The sequence below is a fragment of the Helicoverpa zea genome, chromosome 30 (assembly GCF_022581195.2).
Source record: "Helicoverpa zea isolate HzStark_Cry1AcR chromosome 30, ilHelZeax1.1, whole genome shotgun sequence".
NCBI classification, from domain to species: Eukaryota; Metazoa; Arthropoda; class Insecta; order Lepidoptera; family Noctuidae; genus Helicoverpa; species Helicoverpa zea.
In genome coordinates, this window is record NC_061481.1 from 4,054,840 (window position 1) to 4,076,269 (window position 21,430).

The 21,430-nt window shown below is 40.1% G+C and overlaps 1 protein-coding gene across 1 annotated transcript in view; it reads left to right on the forward strand.

Annotated features, from left to right (window-relative positions):
* LOC124644651 overlaps window positions 1-19,805 on the forward strand; it is a 37,573-nt gene extending 17,768 nt beyond the window's left edge. The window contains exons 2-5 of the mRNA XM_047184145.1: window positions 8,889-8,906; window positions 13,641-13,752; window positions 14,698-14,796; window positions 15,541-19,805. Of these exons, the coding sequence (XP_047040101.1) occupies window positions 8,889-8,906; window positions 13,641-13,752; window positions 14,698-14,796; window positions 15,541-18,440 (3,129 nt within the window). The 3' untranslated portion in view covers window positions 18,441-19,805. The remainder of the gene's footprint in view (window positions 1-8,888; window positions 8,907-13,640; window positions 13,753-14,697; window positions 14,797-15,540) is intronic.
* Window positions 19,806-21,430: the final 1,625 nt, after the last annotated feature.

The following is a 21,430-nucleotide window of genomic DNA, read 5'->3' on the forward strand; positions in this document are numbered from 1 at the left end:
TCGAGTTTATATCTTGACCGGCTGCAGGAAGTTGCAGCTCGTTTCTGGTTTTGTTAATTTACTGACGAGACTGGTTTTGATAGGTTGTTAATTTTGTTTTTGATTCAAGATATAGTGTTTGTGAGACTAACTAGCTATTATGATGGTTCTACACTTATTAAATTGAAGTTCACATTTCTTAGAGATTTTTCATATTTGACATACTTAATATCTGTATTTTAAGTACATTTGATCCTTGAACAGAGATAAGTAGGTATATAATTGACCGGGGCTGCGGTATTGTTCACGCGAGTTACCGCGGCGCTGGTATATAAAGGGCTTCAGAAGGAGCATGGTGGGGTTAGTCAGTAAGAGTCTGACACTCCTTCACGTTGCACCCACAGCGGGAACCGTCATTTGATGATTTCCTAACAAAAAAATTGGTAGGTAAATGCTCTGAAAAATAGAGTCCTTTAATATTGCCACAATAATGAATTTTTACATTAGGTAGGGTATACAATAACACCCGTAGGTGTACAATAGGTACGTAAAGTAAAGTGAAGCAGTTTTCACGGAATAACATTCATTGCCACACAGCTTCAATTTGATTTACAGTCTTATTCAACCTTCACCGATAAGAATTATTTAATTAGATCATAAAACTCCCCACGTTGATGTTGTAATGCTGGGATTTGACGGTACAGCCACCGGTCACATAGTTTTGTTATATTTGAATAAGCAAAGACAAACAAATTGCTTGGAAATAACTTCAATAATAGCTTCGTTTGATAAAACATTGCTACTTCTCAAGTCTTTTGTATTGTTTGTGCGTTTATAAAGTTCCACGCAGTATGCATTGGAAGGTCAACAATTATCTCCTAAGATGGCAGTCGTTATGGTAGTCAAAAACCAGAAAGTTTGACAACCGGAGGAGAAGGTCAGATTGGCAGTCACTCCATGAAACACACTGGTACTCAGCTGCCTATGCTGGAAAAAAAAATACTGGAAGCCGACCCCAATAAAGTTGGGAAAAGGCTAGGCAGATGATGGTAGTGAAAGAAGAAGAGCTCGCTGTAATTTAATGATCAAATTAAACTGCTCATCATTTTGCTCCCTATAAAGCTTCGAGTTTGTTTAAAACATGATAATTATTAAACAGATATTACGAGGCCAGTTACGTTTAAAAGTACATAATATCGAGAAAGCTAATTAAATACCGATATCCACCTACTCATAAAACAAGAACTTGAAAGCATCTTTCAAAGAAATAAGATTGCATCATCAAAAAAAAAGTTGTACATACCAATTTGAGATAACTTGAGACCGGTACAAGGATTGCATAACTATCCAAAATATGAGCTCGAACACAAAGTAAAAGTAGTTTCATTAAACTGATATCGGTTCATTGTAAACTGTCGGTTTACGTAACATTATATGTTGTTATAACATTCGATACACATAACTGTAGATATGAGTGAAATGGAACGTTTTGCCTAACGTAGCATTAAGCGGTCATTACACTTTCTGTATGAGGTATGGGCATGTAATGAGGAGAGATGATACGCATGCAACAAAGTGTGTGCTAAGTATGAATGTAGATGGATGGAGAGGAAGAGGAAGACCTAAGAAAAGATGGATGGATTGCCTGAGAGAAGACATGAATAGGAAGGGAGTGAGTGTCAATACGACGAGTGACAGGGGAAAATGGAAGAGGATGACATATTGCGCCGACCCCAAATAAAATTGGGAGGGCAGGAGGAAGAAGAAAACACTTTCTACTGACACTAGTAAGTTGTACGCGGTTTCGCTCGTAACTTACGGTAACTATTTCGTGTACCAGGTTAGAAGAAACCTTTGACCTTTCTTCATAAATGAGCTATATATTGGGTGTGTGTCCTAATCACACTAAATCCTATCACATATACATACTTTACGATATTCTATGGCGAATTGTAAAAAAAATAACCTAATCCATTCAGTGGTTTAGCCACAGGAGTCATTTTTCGTTTTCATAATTTACAACATCATGTGTAAAACAGAGTTAAAGTTAGGAGTATCGAATGCTTTGACCAGTTGACAGCTGTCAGTTTTCAAGGGAGAATTTCAGTTGTTTGTAATGACTGACTCTTATATGGTGTTCTGTATACGTATCGTGTGCACATGTATACTTACCTATGTGCACTTGTGTAGGATGTTTTATATAAAGTTAATGAATAACTTCGTTGTTATATGCGTGAATTGAAACAGTATATAACTATCTATTCAAATGACGGCGCATGCGTGGGAATGTCAAGTTTGTGTAGAAAATGCTAAACTTATTGTTTAGTGTTTATCGCGCAAAAATTAACAACATTGTTGTATATTCATGTTCTAAGGTTTATGGCTTGAGCTTCGGTTAGCGACATTATATTGTATTGCAAAATACTTTCGCCTTAAATCAACGTTCATTGCCTTTATTTCATACCTTCAGTCAATAACCTAGCTAGCACTGCCTCGTTAGTCTAGTGGTCGCAAGCGCGGCTGCTGTGCTCGAGGTCTCGGGTTCGATTCCCGGCTCGGGCCGAAATGGCTTTGTGGGTTTTCTTAAACTTTCACAAAGCAGCCTGTAGTCTGGAAGTTGGTGATTGACTCACCCGTGCATCAGAGAGCACGTAAATGTCGATCCTGCGCCTGATCTCTTTCCGGTCGTGTCGGATTGCCGTCGCATCGGGTTCTGAGAGTGAAGGAATAGTGAGTGCACCTGTGTCTGCGCAAATGCTCGTGCACTATAATATGTCCTGCGCAACTGGCTGATCTCCTTAAATGAGAACAACCGTCGTGGCCGAAATCGGCCGTGGACGCCATTAAACACCACAACACTCCCAGAGGCTCCCCAACTTTAGGCATAAACCCGTCGCGGTCACACTCTGTCCTCTCTGCCCTACTCTACGACAGGTCATCTGCTTTCAACTTTCGTGACGTGTGACGTAACATAGGACGTCAGAAACAAGATGTCTGCTTAACGATGGCTTTCTGATCAGGTAATAATGTTCTGCGGTTTTGTGAATGTTCGAGAGAAATTTTTGAATATTATAAGTCTTATTGTTCAAATTTGTTTTTTTCTCACGGTTTTATTGTGTTGTGAGGGAATCCCTCACTTGCAGAGTAAAGTATTGTGATTATCTTCTAAGTTCAATATATTTTGGTGTAGTCGTTCTACCTTGAAAGCCTCGAAATAATAGATAGATAGTACTTTATTGTATATCAAGAAAATTTATAACACAGGACATCACAACACAAAGAACAGGACAATTGACGGTCTTATCGCTAAATAACGAATGTTATAATACCCCTGATAAAGCTAGTCTTTCCTAAACTTATAAATGCTATCCGTCGCCCTTTCACGCCAATATAACTCAACTGATTTAAATGGTCAACATATCATCTAGAGCCTAAGAAATGACAATATAGGAAAGCACAATAGAAGAATATGATAATGGTAGAAAATAGATTTGTACATACTTAGTTTTAGGATATAAAAGGAAAACATCTTGATGAAACCTGAACTATAAAGACTGAAATCACCAACCCGCATTGAGCAAGCGTGGTGATTAACGCTTAATCTTTCTCCGTGTGAGAGGAGGCCTGTGCCCGGCAGTGGGACGATAAAAAGGCTGTAACATGTAGGAAGAAACTTGCTAAATCTCTATGAAATTTCTATCAGTAAACTTCGTATGTTTAAAGCTATTTAGTAAATCTGTGTGAGTGTATGTACATAATATGTGTGTGTGTGTGTGTGTCGGTCATCTGTCGAGATAGTTGGGTATGCATTATAGTGTAGAAGTCATTAGAGAGCTGCCACCGCTTATATATTCATATAGGCATAACATACTTTGCAGATATACTAGTAGTTTTCTACGGATCCAAACTAAAAAACTATAAACCTCGGAATTGTGAACCTCTTCCTTTTTAGGTTGGTTAAAATCTATACTATCCTCATCCTCATCCTCCGAGCCTTTTCCCAATCACGTTGGGGTCGGCTTCCAGTCTAACCGGATTCAGCTGAGTACCGGTGCTTTACAAGAAGCGACTGCCTATCTGACCTCCTCAACCCAGTTACCCGGGCAACCCGATACCCCTTGGTTAGACTGGTTTCAGACTTACTGGCTTCTGACTACCCGTAACGACTGCCAAGGATGTTCAACGACAGCCGGGACCTACAGTTTAACGTGCCATCCGAAACACAGTCAATGGTGTCTAAGATATACTTAGAAAGTACATACAAACTTAGAAAAGTTGCATTGGTACTTGCCTGACCTGGGATCGAACCCGCGCCCTCATACTTGAGAGGTTGGTCCTTTACCCACTACGCCACCACGACGATGATAAAATCTATACTAATATTATAAAAATAAAGAGTTTGTTTGTTTCTTGAACGCGCTAATCTTAGGTCTAATCTGGTCTGATTTGAAAAATTCTTTCAGTGATAGATGATAGCCCATTTATCGAGGAAGGCTATAGGCTACTTTTTATTCGGGTTCTTGCAGAGGTTCCCACGGGATGCGGGTGAAACCGCTGGCAGAAGTATGTTATAGTTGCTTTGTGTGTCTGTCTGCCTGCGGCACCGTAGTTCTTAAACAAATAAACTGAATTGTTTTCGAATCTTTTATCTGGTTTTTCCGCACTGTCTTTCAGGCGTAGTTTAATCAAAATAAGCTGAGACGTTTTACAGCTATTTACTGTTTTAGATATATCCCACATTATATAAAAACACGTGACTTGTAACAAACAATATGCACTGATGTTGTTTGCTTTTATAAAAAGCTTCCAACATAAAGACAGGAAGACCTAAGAAAAGATGGATGGATTGCCTGAAAGATGACATGAATAGGAAGGGAGTGAGTGTCAGTATGACGAGTGACAGGGGAAAATGGAAGAGAATGACATATGCACCGACCCCAAATAAAATTGGGAACAGGGCAGGAGGAAGAAGAGTAAAGATAGGAAGAATCGGTTACATGCAAGTTAGAAAAGTCATCCAAGACAAGTTAAACATTGAATTGAAAAGCTTTAAATTGCAAATAACAACGTGTTTTGTACCTTTACTTGTCCCACATCCTGCCTGTACAATATTTAGCTAAACCGTTCGTTTGTTTACATATACACATATCTACTTACAAACAACTTTACGAGGCTTGGATCAACTCGCAGAGATTTTACCGACATCATATCCTCATCTCCCAAGCCTTTTCCCAACTATGTTGGGGTCAGCTTCCAGTCTAACTGGATGCAGCTGAGTACCAGTGCTTTACAAGGAGCGACTGCCCTATCTAATCTACAGGCAATAGGTAAATAAATAAAAACATCACCAAGTATGAGTTACCTTCAGTGGTGTCATTCTGTAAGACTTCATTCTTAACTTCACATCTGAATCCACCGTGCGTTTCGTGATTGGCATTCTCAAACTACACTAGCGCTACTCTTGCGAGCGTTTTTGCGACTTGAACTAAACTCGAGATTTTGACAGATAAAGTATGAGATGACTTTTAGAACGTTTTGAACCGAATGCAAAGTGAGAGTGAATAGCGAAGTGAAATGCGAGCTGTTGTCTGAATTTTATAGAATCGACGTACAGAACATAAATTACACATTTCAGGTAAAAAATAACCTGTTAATGATTAACAGCTTGTGTAACGTTAACTTTAAAGTTCAACGAGACAACTGACATTAACTGTTGACAAGTTTTTCTCTTTTTGACGAACATTTCACAAGATTCTGAATAATTACATTCTTGTAATGTCACCATGTGGCCATATGCAATAGTTAATGAGATGTATTTTTGAAAATCGTTGTGAAAACTCATTATTTGGATTGGAACCAAATATTTTTTATTAATATCAAAAATCAAAATCAAAAGTCGTTTATTCAAAGTAGGCTAAATCAGCTAAATCAGCACTTTTTGAACGTCACATCTACAAAAGACAGCCCCCAAAACGCCCGCCCTTCACCACTTCCTATGTGTTTTAATAAACTAGTTAATTCCCACAGTCTCATCCGAGATTACTTCCCTTACATGGAAAATATAACCTTACTCGGGAATAGTGTAAGCTTCCCAACAGTGAAAGAATTTTTCAAATCTGTTCTGTGGTTCACAATCCTAACTAATATTATAAATGTGAAAGTAACTCTGTCTGTCTGTCTGTCTGTCTGTCTGTCTTTTCTTCACGCCTAAACTACTGAACCGATTTGTGTGAAATTTGGTACAGACATAGTTTGGAACTTGAGAAAGGACATAGAATAGTTTTTATTTCAAAAAAAATATGAAAATAAAAAATAAAATTTATTCCGGACATATAGCGCCATCTATTGGTCAAACCAAAAATATGCCGGAAGTCACTATTCCATGCGAACGAAGTCGCGGGCAAAAGCTAGTTAACTTTAAAGTAAGCTATAGTTAGAAACATACATACATTAATTCTAAGACAAGTAAAACATGCGGGATTGTTCGCGCGAGTTACCGCGGCCCTGGTACATAAAAGGTCTACGACGGAACACGACGGTTTTTAGTCAGTAAGAGTCTGACACTCCCTCACCGCTGCTAACCCACAGCAGGAGGGGTCATTTGATGATTTTTGACATCGTTAAAAAAAGTAAACAGTAAAACAAGCTTTTGAAGCCAAAAATAATGCAGGTGAAACCAATCGCTGATATTCTTAACTACATACTTATTATAGTGTCATTAATTCCCCCCAACTTTTACATAATCTCCCAAGAGCAAGTCCTCAACGAGTCACTTATAGCCCAAAGCATCTCACAGCCGACCTTACAAACAACTTTCATGTGTGACGCATCGAACCCGCGACACCTGCTCACCGGCCGCCAGTAAAAGTCACTGAACCACTACATCGTCACTAGCAACCCGCGGCAACTTTTAGTCGGCCGATAGTTTGTTTGGGCTCATAAATCAGTATGAAGATGAATGGTAGTACTCACATTACAGAGATCAGGTATAGATATATATCGCTGGTAGTAGAACGACTGAAAATTTTGATTAAAAAAAGAAAATCTAAAATAAATCGGTTCAGTGTGTAAGAACTCTTTACGTTCTCGATGTTTTTATCATACAATTTAATTACATAGCATTAATTTAAGAACTGTTTCTTTAATAAAGCTCGCTCTCGCTAAACAGTAAACGTTATAATCCGGCAAAATAAATGAAGGTGCAATATTCAAATCATGTGCATATAGCATACGACTCTTTATTTCAGCCGAATTATAATAACGTATCGAGTTAACTTACAAAACTCGGAATGAGATATATTTCTCACGGGGCTATATGGAAATAGGCAGAATAGTATGCGCGCAGTCCTGTCTGTTAGATGCGTTAATCTATGATGTTCGCGGTGTAAAGGTCAATGCGCTTAGCTAAGTATGTGTATGTGTGTGTAGGATTGATTTTCAAGTTTTTAAAAGGCATGTAGGTACTTTCTAAGTGATAAACTGTGAAGGAAAACTTCGTGAGAAAATATTTGAGTGTTCTTGATTGGAGGAAAACTTGAATTTGACTGCTTTTCATTCACTAAGTATGTGATTGCTTTATACATAACAGCACTTGAGTATAAGTCAAGTCAATTCGCATCAGACTGAGATCCAATCCTGACTCAATTACGATTGAAGCGTGTGTGGCATTCCGCTATTTTTTCATTGAAATAAACGTTTTTATCCTTCTGTGTCATTCAATAAATAAATAAATAATGAATCATTTTGTCTGCAAGTGATTTACGATTGCAATATGATTGTAGAGCAAACTACCGTATAGACCAAAATCACCAAAATAGCAGACCAATCGCAAACCAATCGACTGTCATTGGAATACAATTGTTCATATATTAGTAGCAGAATGCCCGATATGGTTAAAACTGCTATTACGATTCAATTTTGACATTATTAACTTAGGAGAATCGGGCTCCGCTCTGGGCAACACCTATTGGCTAATACTAATAGGTAAACAGAGCTTCGGAAGGGAATCTTGAGCGCTGACCTTCACCTGCGTAGAAGAAATTTATTGGGTCCCTTTTGTGGTATGAAGTGTGGCGCGGGGGCGAAAGCGGTGATTTGCTCGCAGCGCATCGCGTCATAGCCGTCACTCGGGATTGGTTCTTGGCTAATAAATCACTTCTGCGCAGGTGAAGATCAGCGCTCAAGATTCGTGCCGATGATTGTACTGAACTTATAGGTACTTTTAACAAACCGTAGTATGTCACTAGTTAATTACATAACCTTACACATACCATCTCAAAGTCTTCACTCTTCTCACTGAGACGTGACGAACTCGTTTTACACAGCTGTGACAAACACTTTCTATTTCCTTTACACCTGCTTGTACAAACAATAATACTTGTTAGTCACGCTAAGTGTATTCAAGGATAGCTTTGTTTTAAAAATATGCCAAATATTTAAATGTTACGACAGTCAAATGTTTTTCATGCCTTGTTCGAAGTTTCAACTATGTTGGGGTCGGCTTCCCGTCTAACGGGATGCAGCTGAATACTAGTGCTTTACAAGGAGCGACAGTCTATCTGACCTCCTTAATCCAGTTACCCGGGCAATGCAATATATCTTTGTAAAACTGGTTGTCAGACGTACTGGCTCCTGACTACCCGTAACGACTGCCAAGGATGTTCAATAACAGCCGGGACCTACAGTTTAACGTGCCATCCGAAACAGTCGTTGGTGTCCAAGATATGCTTAGAAAGTACATACAAACTTAGAAAAGTTGTATTGCATTGTGTAATCAAGTCATTCAGTGGTTATTAAACCAAGATCGGCTCGTTAAAACTTTGTATAACATTATGGTTTTAATTTTCATTACTTTTGTTGCGGTTTCTAAGATTTTTCTCGTAACTAATAAAAGTATTTTCTTGTTTCAGATATCCCGGTGGAGAGTGGTAAGCTATATCTGTAGTAGCTAAATCTTCCAAAATATAATAATGGCGTCCACGGCCGATTTCGGCCACGGCGGCTGTTCTCATTTAAGGAGATCAGCCAGCTGCGCAGGACATATTATAGTGCACGAGCATTTGCTTGGACACAGGTGCACTCCCTATTCCTTCACTCTCATAACCCGATGGAACGGCAATCCGATACGACCGGAGAGAGATCAGGCGCAGGACCGACATTTACGTGCTCATTTACGTGATTCACCCGTGCATCAGGCACGGGTGAATCAATCACCAACTTCCAGACTACGGGCTGCTTTGTGAAAGTTTAAGAAAACCCACAAAGAGATTTCGGGCCGACCCGGGGATCGAACCCGAGACCTCGAGCACAGCAGCCGCGCTTGCGACCACTAGACCAACGAGGCAGTCCAATTAGTATATAACAATATAATAGAATTATCACGTACAATGTATGTGAGTGAGTGTGACACGGAAGCTCGGAAGCCGCTCCCGATACCGAACGAAAGTCGCTGGAAACTGGTTTATGTATAGTGATGGGAAACTTATCGATAATCTATGTCATCTCGATATCGATAGATGACAGGTCAGGTGCACTTTGTGGCACCGTGAAATGAGAATTGAATCTTTTATTGGTAATTTTAGACCCTCTATTTTATATCGAAATGTTAAATGTAGCTGTTTTCTACGACTTCACTCATCCTGTGTTAACTACTTTGGTTAAAACATGTCTAAATATTACACTATCATGTTTAATTCAATCAGTTAAGTCATCATTGTGAAAGCGTAACAAACGAACAGTGTGACTTTCGCACAAAAAATGTTCGTAAGGATTAGAATTTGCATATTATTATAATTTTCCTTAAAGATAAAATAATGACTTCCGCAACATTCGATAACATCATAAAAGCGATTAAGTAAATTAAACTTGTCTTTTAAAATACCTCACGTCAAGATAATATCGATAATTTTATTAATTTACTCAAATATGTGAATGAAAGTGACATTCAAAAATATCTAAAGAATTCCTAGCGCTTCGTTGTCTATAAATATTTCATAGAGTCTCTCTTTTTATTGCTTTTTGACTAAAACAGGTGCTAATTTCACTAAACATAACATGTATATCATTCTAAACATACTAATTTATTGGCTAATAATTTTGACAGTTATAGCTTTAAATATGCATGTATGACTTAAAACATTGGGTAACAAAAACATTTGTGTAAAAATTCATGACATATCTATCGTAGAATAGCCTATATAATATGATAGATACATGGACATTTTAACAGTCTTATTGCAATCAACATTATCCTGTTATCCTGTGGCTTCAGCCACATCCCGGGACAACATCTTCCTATACCTGGATGAAATATGCCTATGTTACTCGGGAAGAGTGTTGCTTTCCAACAGTGAAAGAATTTTTCAAATCGGGTCATTAGTTTCGGTTTTTCAGAGTTCCTTTATGAAGTTCAGATTCAGAGATTCAGTACTTATGTATTAAGCCGTAAGTTTACTTTACTATCGATATCGATAATCACAAAGTCCAACTCGTTCGCATCCCTAATCTTGATACTACAAATTACTTCCCATCTCTACTCGGCGGTTCCAATTTTTTCTCCAATACTCATTGTCTATGATTACGACACAATAGCAACCATAGACTCGAATTATAAAGTAGACACGCTTTTTATTGTCTATGGGAATTGGCGAATGAGCGTGCCTTCGATTACAACCGGAAGGAACTATTTTTTTTTAATAAAATTGCCCTATTAGAAAATGCTTTACGCTTCTTATAATCAGACTAGCCGTTTCCTAACCATGATTAGGTAGAGTTGGCTTCTAGTATGTATGTATGCAGTTGGGTACCAGTGTTTTCATGGAGCGGCTGCCTATCTGACCTCTTTAACCCAGTTACCCGGGCAACACGATACACCTTAGTAAGACTGTGTCAGATTTTCTGGTTTCTGACTACCCGTAATAACTACCAAAGATGTTCAAATGACAGCCGGAGCCCGGAACCTACAATTTAACGTGCCTTCCGAAACACGGAGGAACTCGTCATGACAAGATGGTCACCGCGCCAAGCGTTGCTTTATCTTATGATCGATCAACCCGTGCGGCTGTGACTTAGCCACAAAGGCATTAAACATATTATACTACATAACCACGAGCCTCTAATTTGTAGCTAATACAAATTATTTTACGAATAACCACTAATTTACTCGCTACATAAACTCGGACGTGCGTAAATGCTTTCTATTAAATCAAATATTAAACAAATTATATAACAATGTAAGTCGAAACAGACCTTGGAGAATAAAATGACTAGCAGAGGTGCCATAACGGAAGATCTCTCAAGAAAGTAGCACGATAACATGCGAGTGTGCGGAGGACCAGGGGCCCGATTCTCCTAAGTTATTAATGTCAAAATTGAATAGAAATTGATGCTACTAATATAAGACCAATCTTATTCCAACGACATTCGATTGGTCTGCCATTTTAGTGATTTTGGTCTATACAGCAGTTTGCTCTACAATCATATTGCAATCGTAAATCATTTGCAGACAAAATGATTCATTATTAAATGACAGAAAAGGATAAAAACATTTATTTCAAAGAAATAATTGCGGAATGCCACATACGCTGCAAACGTAATTGAGTCGTGATTGGATCTCAGTCGAATGTGAATCGTATGTCGCTTAAGTAAAATTAGGAGAGTCGGGCGCCCGGAACATACTAGCTCCGCCCTTATACGCCTTCCTTGGAGCCAACCATTTCTTGTAACACCAAAAATCGCTGACAGATGTCTCATACAACCCGAACGCCTCGTTAGTTCACTCGTAATTGACCGTTTTGGTCATGTCCACCGTACGTATTTGAGCTAGCAGGTGCCTTACCTACCTGCATTATCTCATCATCATCCTCCGAGCCTTTTCCCAACTATGTTGGGGTCGGCTTCCAGTCTAACCGGATTCAGCTGAGTACCAGTGCTTTACAAGAAGCGGCTGTCTATCTGACCTCCTCAACCCAGTTTCCCGGGCAACCCAATACCCCTTGGTTAGACTGGTGTCAGACTTACTGGCTTCTGACTACCCGTAATGACTTTCAAGAATGTTCAATGACAGCCGGGATCTACAGTTTAACGTGCCATCCGAAACACAGTCATTGGTGTCTAAGATTATATACTTACCCGCATTATGGCATCTCTGCTCATATTTATTTACTCCGTCAAACAAACAATAATATAATATCTACGAATTACACCTGACATCGCAATGATCTATGATCGTGATCTATGTAGAAAGTAAAAGTTGAGAATGAAAGCGCACATTATAGACTGGTTGTCTCGCGGGTTCACTTGCGGTTGTAATATTATATTTGTACTGTTGAAGGGCAAAGACAGTTACGCTAGACTAGCTTCTGATTATGTTACTTGTGTTCATGTAATCGGTTCCTGTGGTTTCACTTGATTTGAGAGAACTGCTTGTAGGTACACAAATGTATCTCGTGGTGTACTCGCTCTAGCAAACAGTAACACATTGCGCGCGAACATTACTAACATGTCCGCGAAACTGCAACCTGTGTTCGCAAACAAATTAGGTTCCTATTATGACTGCTGTGGCGTCGCCTCTAGCATCGTGAGGCGTAGAAATGTTTTTCCCGAACAAAATAGGTTCTTCCTTAATTAAAACCTTTCTATGACAATGACGAGCCCTTGACTTTGTTCTTTGTTTATTCTCAAGTTCAACTACGAAACAACATATTCATAAAAAAACAGGTCGAAATGAGAACTTCCTCTTTTTTTTGAAGTCTTTTAAAAATATATCACTGCATATAGTATAAAAAAATCGCTTTTTCTGTCCCGTTGTCTCGTTGTGCGCTTAAAGGTAGAATTCCGTGGGTCGCGGCTTACGCAGCCGCGCGCGGCTTACGACAGTCGTCGGCCGCGCGCGACAATAGTCAACCTATGAAAATGTATGGCGCCGCTGCCGAGGCTCGCGACAGTCGCGCGCGGCCGACGAAATTCGTAAGCCGCGCGCGGCATTGTGTTGAAATTAGTAGATTTTGTTCGTCCGTTCCCTCTGGTCGAAGTGCTAATTGATATCCTTGAAGAAGAAGAGGATGACGTATTGCTGTGGCTGTATTATGAAAATAGATTACCAATCGACCCTATTTTTAAAAAGTAGAAATGATGAAGGATACTACCCAATACTGATTCAAAAGCATTTGTATTGTAATGAAAACAAAAGGAAGTTTTGCCGACTAAATAAAAAACGATTCAATTCTGGTTTTACTAAAATTATATAGATGTTACTAAGCGCTAGACCATGTTGAGATGCATACGGCCGCGCGCGGCTTACGAAATTCGTCGGCCGCGCACGACTGTACGCGGACCTCGGCAGCGGCGCCATACATTTTCATAGGTTGACTATTGTCGCGCGCGGCCGACGACTGTCGTAAGCCGCGCGCGGCTGTCGTAGCCGCTATCCACGGAATTCTACCTTTAATCTTCAAAACTACGCAACTGATTTCCGTGCAGTTTTTTTTTTTTTAATAGATAGAGTGATTAAAGAGGAAGGTTTATATGTACAATAACATACATTAAATAGTGGAGAAACACTGTTATCCCGTGCGAAGCCGGGGCGGGCCGCTAGTTTGACACATAAATGTATTGTTTTCAACCAACTAGCAAGATGAATACTCATGTATTTTGTGTCCTAGGTGTGGTTGGTGTCGCTAGCGCTATGTAGCGCGGCGCTGGCGGAGGACGCGCCGAAGGGGCTCGTCAGCAAGGACACAGAGCAGGACCTAGTCGCTGAGGCCACGCAGAACGGTACTTACTCATTATATACCTATTATCTTCCTGCCCTTCCTTAATTCAGTACTTAGTACAGCTAATATGCCGTAAAAATGTTTAGACAAAATTTAATGAAAATGCTGACCAATGATTAACCCTACAAGTGCTGATTTTCAATAGATAAACATCTGAAAATGTTAAATAACTTATAACTTTCCTGTTTCTTATTATGTGACTAGCTTCTACGATCCAAAAGCGGTTTCACCCGCGACACGTGGTAACGGTCTCGACAAATGAGTTATTTAACACTGAAGAAACTTTTCAAATTGGACCACTATTTCGTAAGACAAGCTTGTCTAAACTAACAAGCTTTTCACGTCATTAATGTACGCAAAAAATATTCCTACTGTTTGTAACTTATTACCATTTATAATGACTTACTAAACGAGACAGAGGCTGCCTCAACTGGTCTCAGCTAGAAGGACATAGAACTTGCTGATCAAGATCGAAAAGAGTGGAAAAATCTTCTGCGAACCCTGTGTCCCCGATGAGGAACAGCAGGGTCCCGATTCTCCTAATTTTACTCAAGCGACATACGATTCACATTCGACTGAGATCCAATCCCGACTCAATTACGATTGAAGCGTATGTGGCATTCCGCTATTTTTTCTTTGGAAGAAACGTTTTTATCCTTTTCTGTCATTCAATAATGAATAATTTTGTCTGCAAATGATGATTGTAGAGCAAACTGCTGTATAGACCAAAATCACCAAAATAGCAGACCAATCGCAAACCAATCGAATGTCCTTTGAAATACGATTGGTCTTATATTAGTAGCAGAATGCCCGATATGGTTAAAACTGCTATTGCGATTCAATTTCTATTCGATTTTGACATTACTATTTTAGGAGAATCGGGCCCCAGGATGTCATCATCATCATCATCAATATGTTACTAACCCCCCTATGTGTTACATTGCAGGAGCGAGCACACAGAAGCGCGAGGCGGGTCTGTCGAACTCGTACGGCGAGCCACTGCCACCCGACGCATACGGCCCGCCCAGCGATCTGCCCAACTCTAGTGAGTTCAATAATATTATTATGTAGTCTTCTGTCACCCTATCTTTCAATGGCATTTAGAACTCTGCCTCATTAGGACGCCAATGGCGACGTCGCCGGCTACGTATCCAAGCAGTCAATATTAAAATGTGTGCTACCAAATTGGAAGCGTGGCCATGAGCTGTACAGTTCTCTACGTGGCTTCTGGATACTCTGGCAGCTTGACGACGATGCCACGGTTGACACTATAATGTACACAGTACAGTGCACCTCACTCACTCAGTCGCCAGTGTGGTCGTCAGTCAGCGTGCGATTTCTTCAGCGACGACGTAAACAATTGACTGTCAAGACGCCATGGCCACTCTTGGTCGACTTGGCGACTTTTGGATGCCAGAAGAAGCCAGGCCTGCGCCGCTGGCCATGGCGTCTCAATGAGGCAGAGTTCTAATGTAGTTATCAGGATATTTATAAGCGTCTTAGGCTGATTCGACCATGACGTCTGTTCTCGTATAAAGGGATCAGCCAGCTGCGCAGGACATATTATAGTGCACAAGCATTTGTTTGGACACAGGTGCACTCACTGTTCCTTCACTCTCATAGCGCGATGAGACGACAATCCATTTTATATTTAGACTAATATCAATGTCAAAGGGTGCTATTACCTCACAAAATCTAATTTAGTTAAACAATGTAACTACAATTGATTGGTTCTCTTGATCAACTTGCAAATCCACTTACTCCACATTAAAAATGTATTTATTCTCAGTTTCAGATCTTCCGCATCCTGTACCAGCCCCGGTGTACGGCGTGCCAGACGTGCAAGTGTTCGCGGAGCCGCCACCGGGCGCCTACGGGCCCCCCGCGCCCGTCAGCTTCCCCAGCCAGACCTACCACGGACCCCCACCGCCCGTGCAGAGACCTAAACCTGTATACGGACCCCCAAAACCAGTCTACGGACCCCCTAAACCTGTTTACGGCCCACCGAAGTACACACCATCTAAGCCGATCTACTCGCCCCCAAAGAAGACATACGGACCCCCAAAGCAAAGCCTCCCAAAGCCTACTTACGGTGTTCCTTTTAAGCCGCCAAAGATTACACTGAACAAACCGCTGTTTAATATCCCGAAACCAGTCTATGGGCCTCCAAAGCCTGTGTATGGACCTCCTAAGATTACTTACGGGACCCCCATCAGAGATACCCCAGCTCTTCCCCTGCCGGAGCTGCCGCAAGTACCTCTGCCGCCCATAGACAACAACATCGACTTCGGACTGAACCTCCCCGCTCCTATCTACGGCACTCCTCTCGTGTCTCTGCCTGTGGACTTGAAGCCGAACTTCCCGGTACCGAGTGACACATACGGACCACCCGGACATGTTCTTGGACCAATTGGGCCTAACGACCAATTAGTGCTGCAGAATATTGGTAATGTTGGTCATTATGGACCTCCTCAGCCGGATCCGAACCCACAGCCTCCACACCCAGGCATCCCAGCTCCACCTACACCTCCCCACGTGTTATACGACGGATGGAAGCCCATCCCTGGAGTTTCCAAGCCAATTGGACAGATCAGTGACCAATACGGTCCTCCGCAACAAGGAGGTCAAGAGATCCACATCAATTTAGACCAGACTTTACCCAGCGTTGAACAACATCATCAGTTCTCGTCAGGCAGTAACGAGTTCCTCTCCGGCCACCAGTTCTCGTCGACAAACAACCAGTTTACTTCGGGCAGCAATGACTTCTCATCCGCTCAAATATCTTCAGGGTACGCTAATGTACATCATGATGCTTTGGCCAACATTGATTTGAATGCTATCGTTGGAGGAGATTCTAACCACATCGATCAATCTAAGACAGTCTTCGAAGCGCATTATACTGAGAATCACTCTGCACCTCAAACGGATGTCGTCTCCTCAGTTCAAGTGGTATCAGGCAAACCGTTTGATACTTACGGAGCTCCGCCAGTAGAGTCTCTCTCTAACGGTCCGTATCCTGCATCTTTAAGGCAGCAAGGAGCTAAAGGATTAGTCGCTCCTTCAGGACAGTACGGTGTCCCTCCCGGAAGTCAGTACGGAGCTCCACCACGTCACAGTCCTGGACTTCCTCTGCCGTATGGATACCACTCTGGTGGAGGTCATTCAGGAGGCAGCAATCCTCGTCAACCAATCAAATTCAGGGAATCTGTACCCGAAGGTTTATTTCAGAACATAGCTCAAACAACACACCACAAAGACACCCACGGTATTGATCACGTGCACCACGGACCTGCTTACTTACCGCCACCTATCCGACAGATAAAAGATATTAACATAGACACTGGTAATGCTGGATTTAACTCAGGTAACAGTGTCTCTCTGTCCATAGAACCTACTAGTTTGTACAGTCTTCCACATTCAGGAAGCCCCATTGCCTTCCAACAAGTACAACAGCCAGCTAATCTCTACGGATCTCCTATCGACTCTTACTCCGCCCCTCTCCTGACAGTAGGAGTGGGAGACCACGTGACGTCAGGGTCTCACACTAACGCAGTTACGACGACTATCGACGGAACAATACTTGCGAATTTATCGAACTTAGACGCGGCTGCGATATTGAAACACTGTCCGTACCATGAAGCGATTCTTAAAGCCGCTAAGAACGGTGAGAAAATTCCTGTAGATCTAGCTACTAGCTACATTAACAGTTTAAGTTCTTTGGGTACTACATTGAACAAATCTTCGAATAAAATAACTATTCCTGATGCTTTTACCAAGGACTTGGCAGCCTCCCACACGGTGCTACACCCAACTACAAACAGCAAGAGAGAAAACAAAGAAAGTTTCAACATTCAGAAATCAAAGTCTTTGAAAGAGAAGCACACAATCAAAGATGAGAGACAGCAGTACTTGAGCGAACAGATTCAGAAGACTTCTGACAGGATCAGAGACTTGAACGAGGAAGCTAAACTATTGCAGCAAAAGATAGCTTCGAGCAGTCAGAATATTAACATTGATGCACCAAACAGTGGTAAGGTTGGGTACTCTGTTCAGATCCAGGCTTCTAACGGAGGCAAGTCTTCCGTGCCTCATGATCAATTGCTGTCTGAAGGATTATTGCAGAGTATACTGCAAGCTATAGATGACCCTGCCAAGCCTGTACAGCAGCCTCTGCAAATTGCGCAACAACAAAACCAACAGCACCAACATATTCAACAACAAAACCAGCAAATTCAACAACAACAGCAGCATCAACAACAACAACAAATTAACCAACAGTTTGCTCAACAACAACAGTTTAATCAACAGCACTCATTTGTCCAACATGTATCTCAACAACAGAGTTTACCGAACATTAACTTTAACAACAATTTCAACTCAAACGTGCGTTTAGAATCCTTCTCTGACGGCATAGTTCTGCCCGATGGATATGAACCTATTGACAATAGCAAGGCTGATCAAGCTACACAACAGAGCAACAAAGTTGTCAAAACCGAAGTCGTACACAACTGCGACTTGAAAACTGAAGCGTCTTCCAAAAACGAAGTCGTTGTCCCTCCCCCGAATGACATAAAGTCTATAGACAAGGATGATAACGAAGTCGCGATATTCTTTGATGAGAAAGAGCCGGTGACGGAAATATCTGTAGCCACGAGCATCAGTGAGGAAGATGACAGAAGTAAAGCGTAGGTAGTCTAGTCTCAACGGGCATTTGACAAACTGTACCTTATACATAGATGTTAGTATAGAATGGATTGAGTGTTACCTTTGTGAAGTTCATCATCATTTACTTTAAATATGTTGGGGTCGGCTTTCAGTCTAACTGAATGCAGCTGTGTACCAGTATGTTATAGAGTGACTGTCTATCTGACATCCTTAACGTGGATTACCCAACGGATGTCAGGCTTTCTGGCTTTTGACTACCCGTAACGACTGCTAATGATGTTCGAAAGACAGCGGGGACCCAACAATTTAGCGTGCCTCGGAACTCGTCATAAGATGGTCGGTAGTTGGTATTCATTTCATCTCTATCATACATTTTGTTCATATTTTACAAGATAGGGCTCAGTCCATTTTCTGTCTATGGTTGAAAATACCAAACCGTACCATTATACTTAACACGATAAAGTCAAATACATGACAATTTCTAAATAGTATGAAGTTGTCCCCGATCGATGGCAATAGTTCCGTCCATACCACACGTATAGTTCGTATCAAACTTCACGTCACCTCTGAATGGGAAACTTGCGCTTAATTTTGCACGGAAGTCATCGTCAAGCCGCCATTAAGTTTGACGCGAACTTAAACTGGTTAAATAAAGATGTTTTTACAATATTTTAGCATTAGGCCAGTATATAAAATAAAGGCTTTTGTAAATCCGGTACAAATTCTAACACAAAATATATTACGGCCGTCCCAATATCTTATCTGTTATTTTGATTACCAGAGATAGGAATTTAACATTACTTGGCTTATTATGTTAAAAGTCTATCTGTAGTAAGCTCATCCAGAGATAGAATATTGGAACGCCAGTTAGAAGTAACGCTAGTCTGTATTTTTAATGGTTTTGACATCAAATGCTCGCGCCATCTTGGTAATATACTGCCATCATGTAAAAATGATTTTATTTTAGTGTTTAATTTAAAAAGTATGAAAGTCGATGGATTTTATGTTATTTATAATTTATTTATAACTTAGGTTAATATTTCAGTATTTTTGGGGAATATTTATAAATTAGATTTTATTGAAAGAGGCTAACATAACGCGTTTTGTATTAATTGCTCTTTTTTATATAAAATTGCGATTTAGTCAGGGAAACATATTTTTTGGAAGAAATGTTGTATTTTTGTACACTAATATACAATACTTTTTGTAGTACTTAATAATATCGGTTGTTAATAGATAATGATAATCGGTAGTTTCCGATCCAAATTGTTGGCAACACCGATTGAATACGTTAGAGGGTAACTTTTGTACAATTTGTATTTAAATTAATTAATTATTATTATTTATTAGTTGTGTTTGTTACATGATCAATAAAAATGTACAGAATTATTGTTTGACTTTTATTTTTATCATCTGCCTAGCCTTTTCCCAACTATGCTGTGCTAGGAATTGGAGCAGCCTATCCTAACTCAGCTGAGTAGGTATAAAAATATGACTTCTATTTTAAAATGATTACTTCAATACGGCAACACTGATGATTAGTGTTACCACTTTTCAGCTTAAGAAAATGTTATTATAATCTACTAAAAAAGGAAGGTAAAATAGCAAAAAGAGATAAAAGTAAAACCAAAAATAAGTTTCCAAAAAATTTTGACATTTATTTCCGAAAATACATTTTTTACATCCAATGTTGACACATTTGAGTACCAATATCATAATATTTTACACTTAACAGTATAAATACCTACAAATACATAGATTTTTTAGACATTTTAAAAAGCCAAAATATTAAAAATACCATTTTTATTACCTAACGCCATTCCCAATATTTTATCCATCCGCCGTTTTATTTAGAGATAGGAATTTAACATTACTTCTATGGGGTATTTGCCAAAATCATATAGTTCCTTAGAGCTCTGCGTCACTAAGACGCCATGGCGACGTCGCCAGCGACGCAGGACTGGCTACTTCTGGCACCTGAAGGTCGCCAAGACAAGTAGCCATGGCGTCTCGACAGTCAGTTCGTTTAAATAAAATAACCTCCCCATTCAGAGACATTTAATAGAAAGAAAGAAAGAAGAAAGAAAAACCATTTTATTTAACACACAAATGACGCAGAAAACAAAACACACAAATACAAACAAATATAACAATGGACAAAACAAACAGTGAAACAAAAAAGAAAAGCGATGCAGCTGCGTCACTTATGCGTGAAAAGGGGCAACGCTCAGCATAATGCTGTGTCTCGCACACGCAGGCACGAGACATCATTACTTAAGTCACTCCTTAGTGACGGAATGTCATACAAATCCTTCACTAAAGAATAACCATTAAATGTCTCTGAGTGGGGAGGTAAGTACTATATTTCGAACGAACGTCCAAAATGGCGGCTGACTGGCGGCTGACTGGCGACCACACTGGCGACTGACTGAGGGAGTTGCACTTTACCGTGTACATTATAGTGGCAACGTCGCCAAGCAACCAGAATAGCCACGTAGGGAACTATAGCTCGTGGCCGCGCTTCCAATTGAGTTAGGTTCCATACATTTCAACATTAACTGCTTGGATACGTAGCCGGCGACGCCGACGTCGCCATGGCGTCTTAGTGAGGCAGAGCTTATCTCTAATCTCTAGTGAGTGAATAAATAGATGGATAGATTATTGGGAACGGAAATAAGTCCCACGTTTTCCATCTATTAGGCCTTCGACCATATCCTACTTACTTTATGACAATAATTTTCATCTCGCAACACTTATGTCGAAATAATCGATTTAATAAAAAAAAACGATTTTAAAGAAATAAAATATATACTTAGTTTTTTCTTTTAATATTTCTGACGAGATTCTAAACGTAGGTATCTCAATTAAAATAATCTAAAAATGTTTTTCTTCCTTATTGAGATATGTAGTTTGAGACTTTTACAGGCAAAGACAAAATTAATGATTACAGGTTGAAAGTTTAAATAACTAAATAGTGGCAAGATTGTTTTTCTTACTAAAGAAAATAAAACATT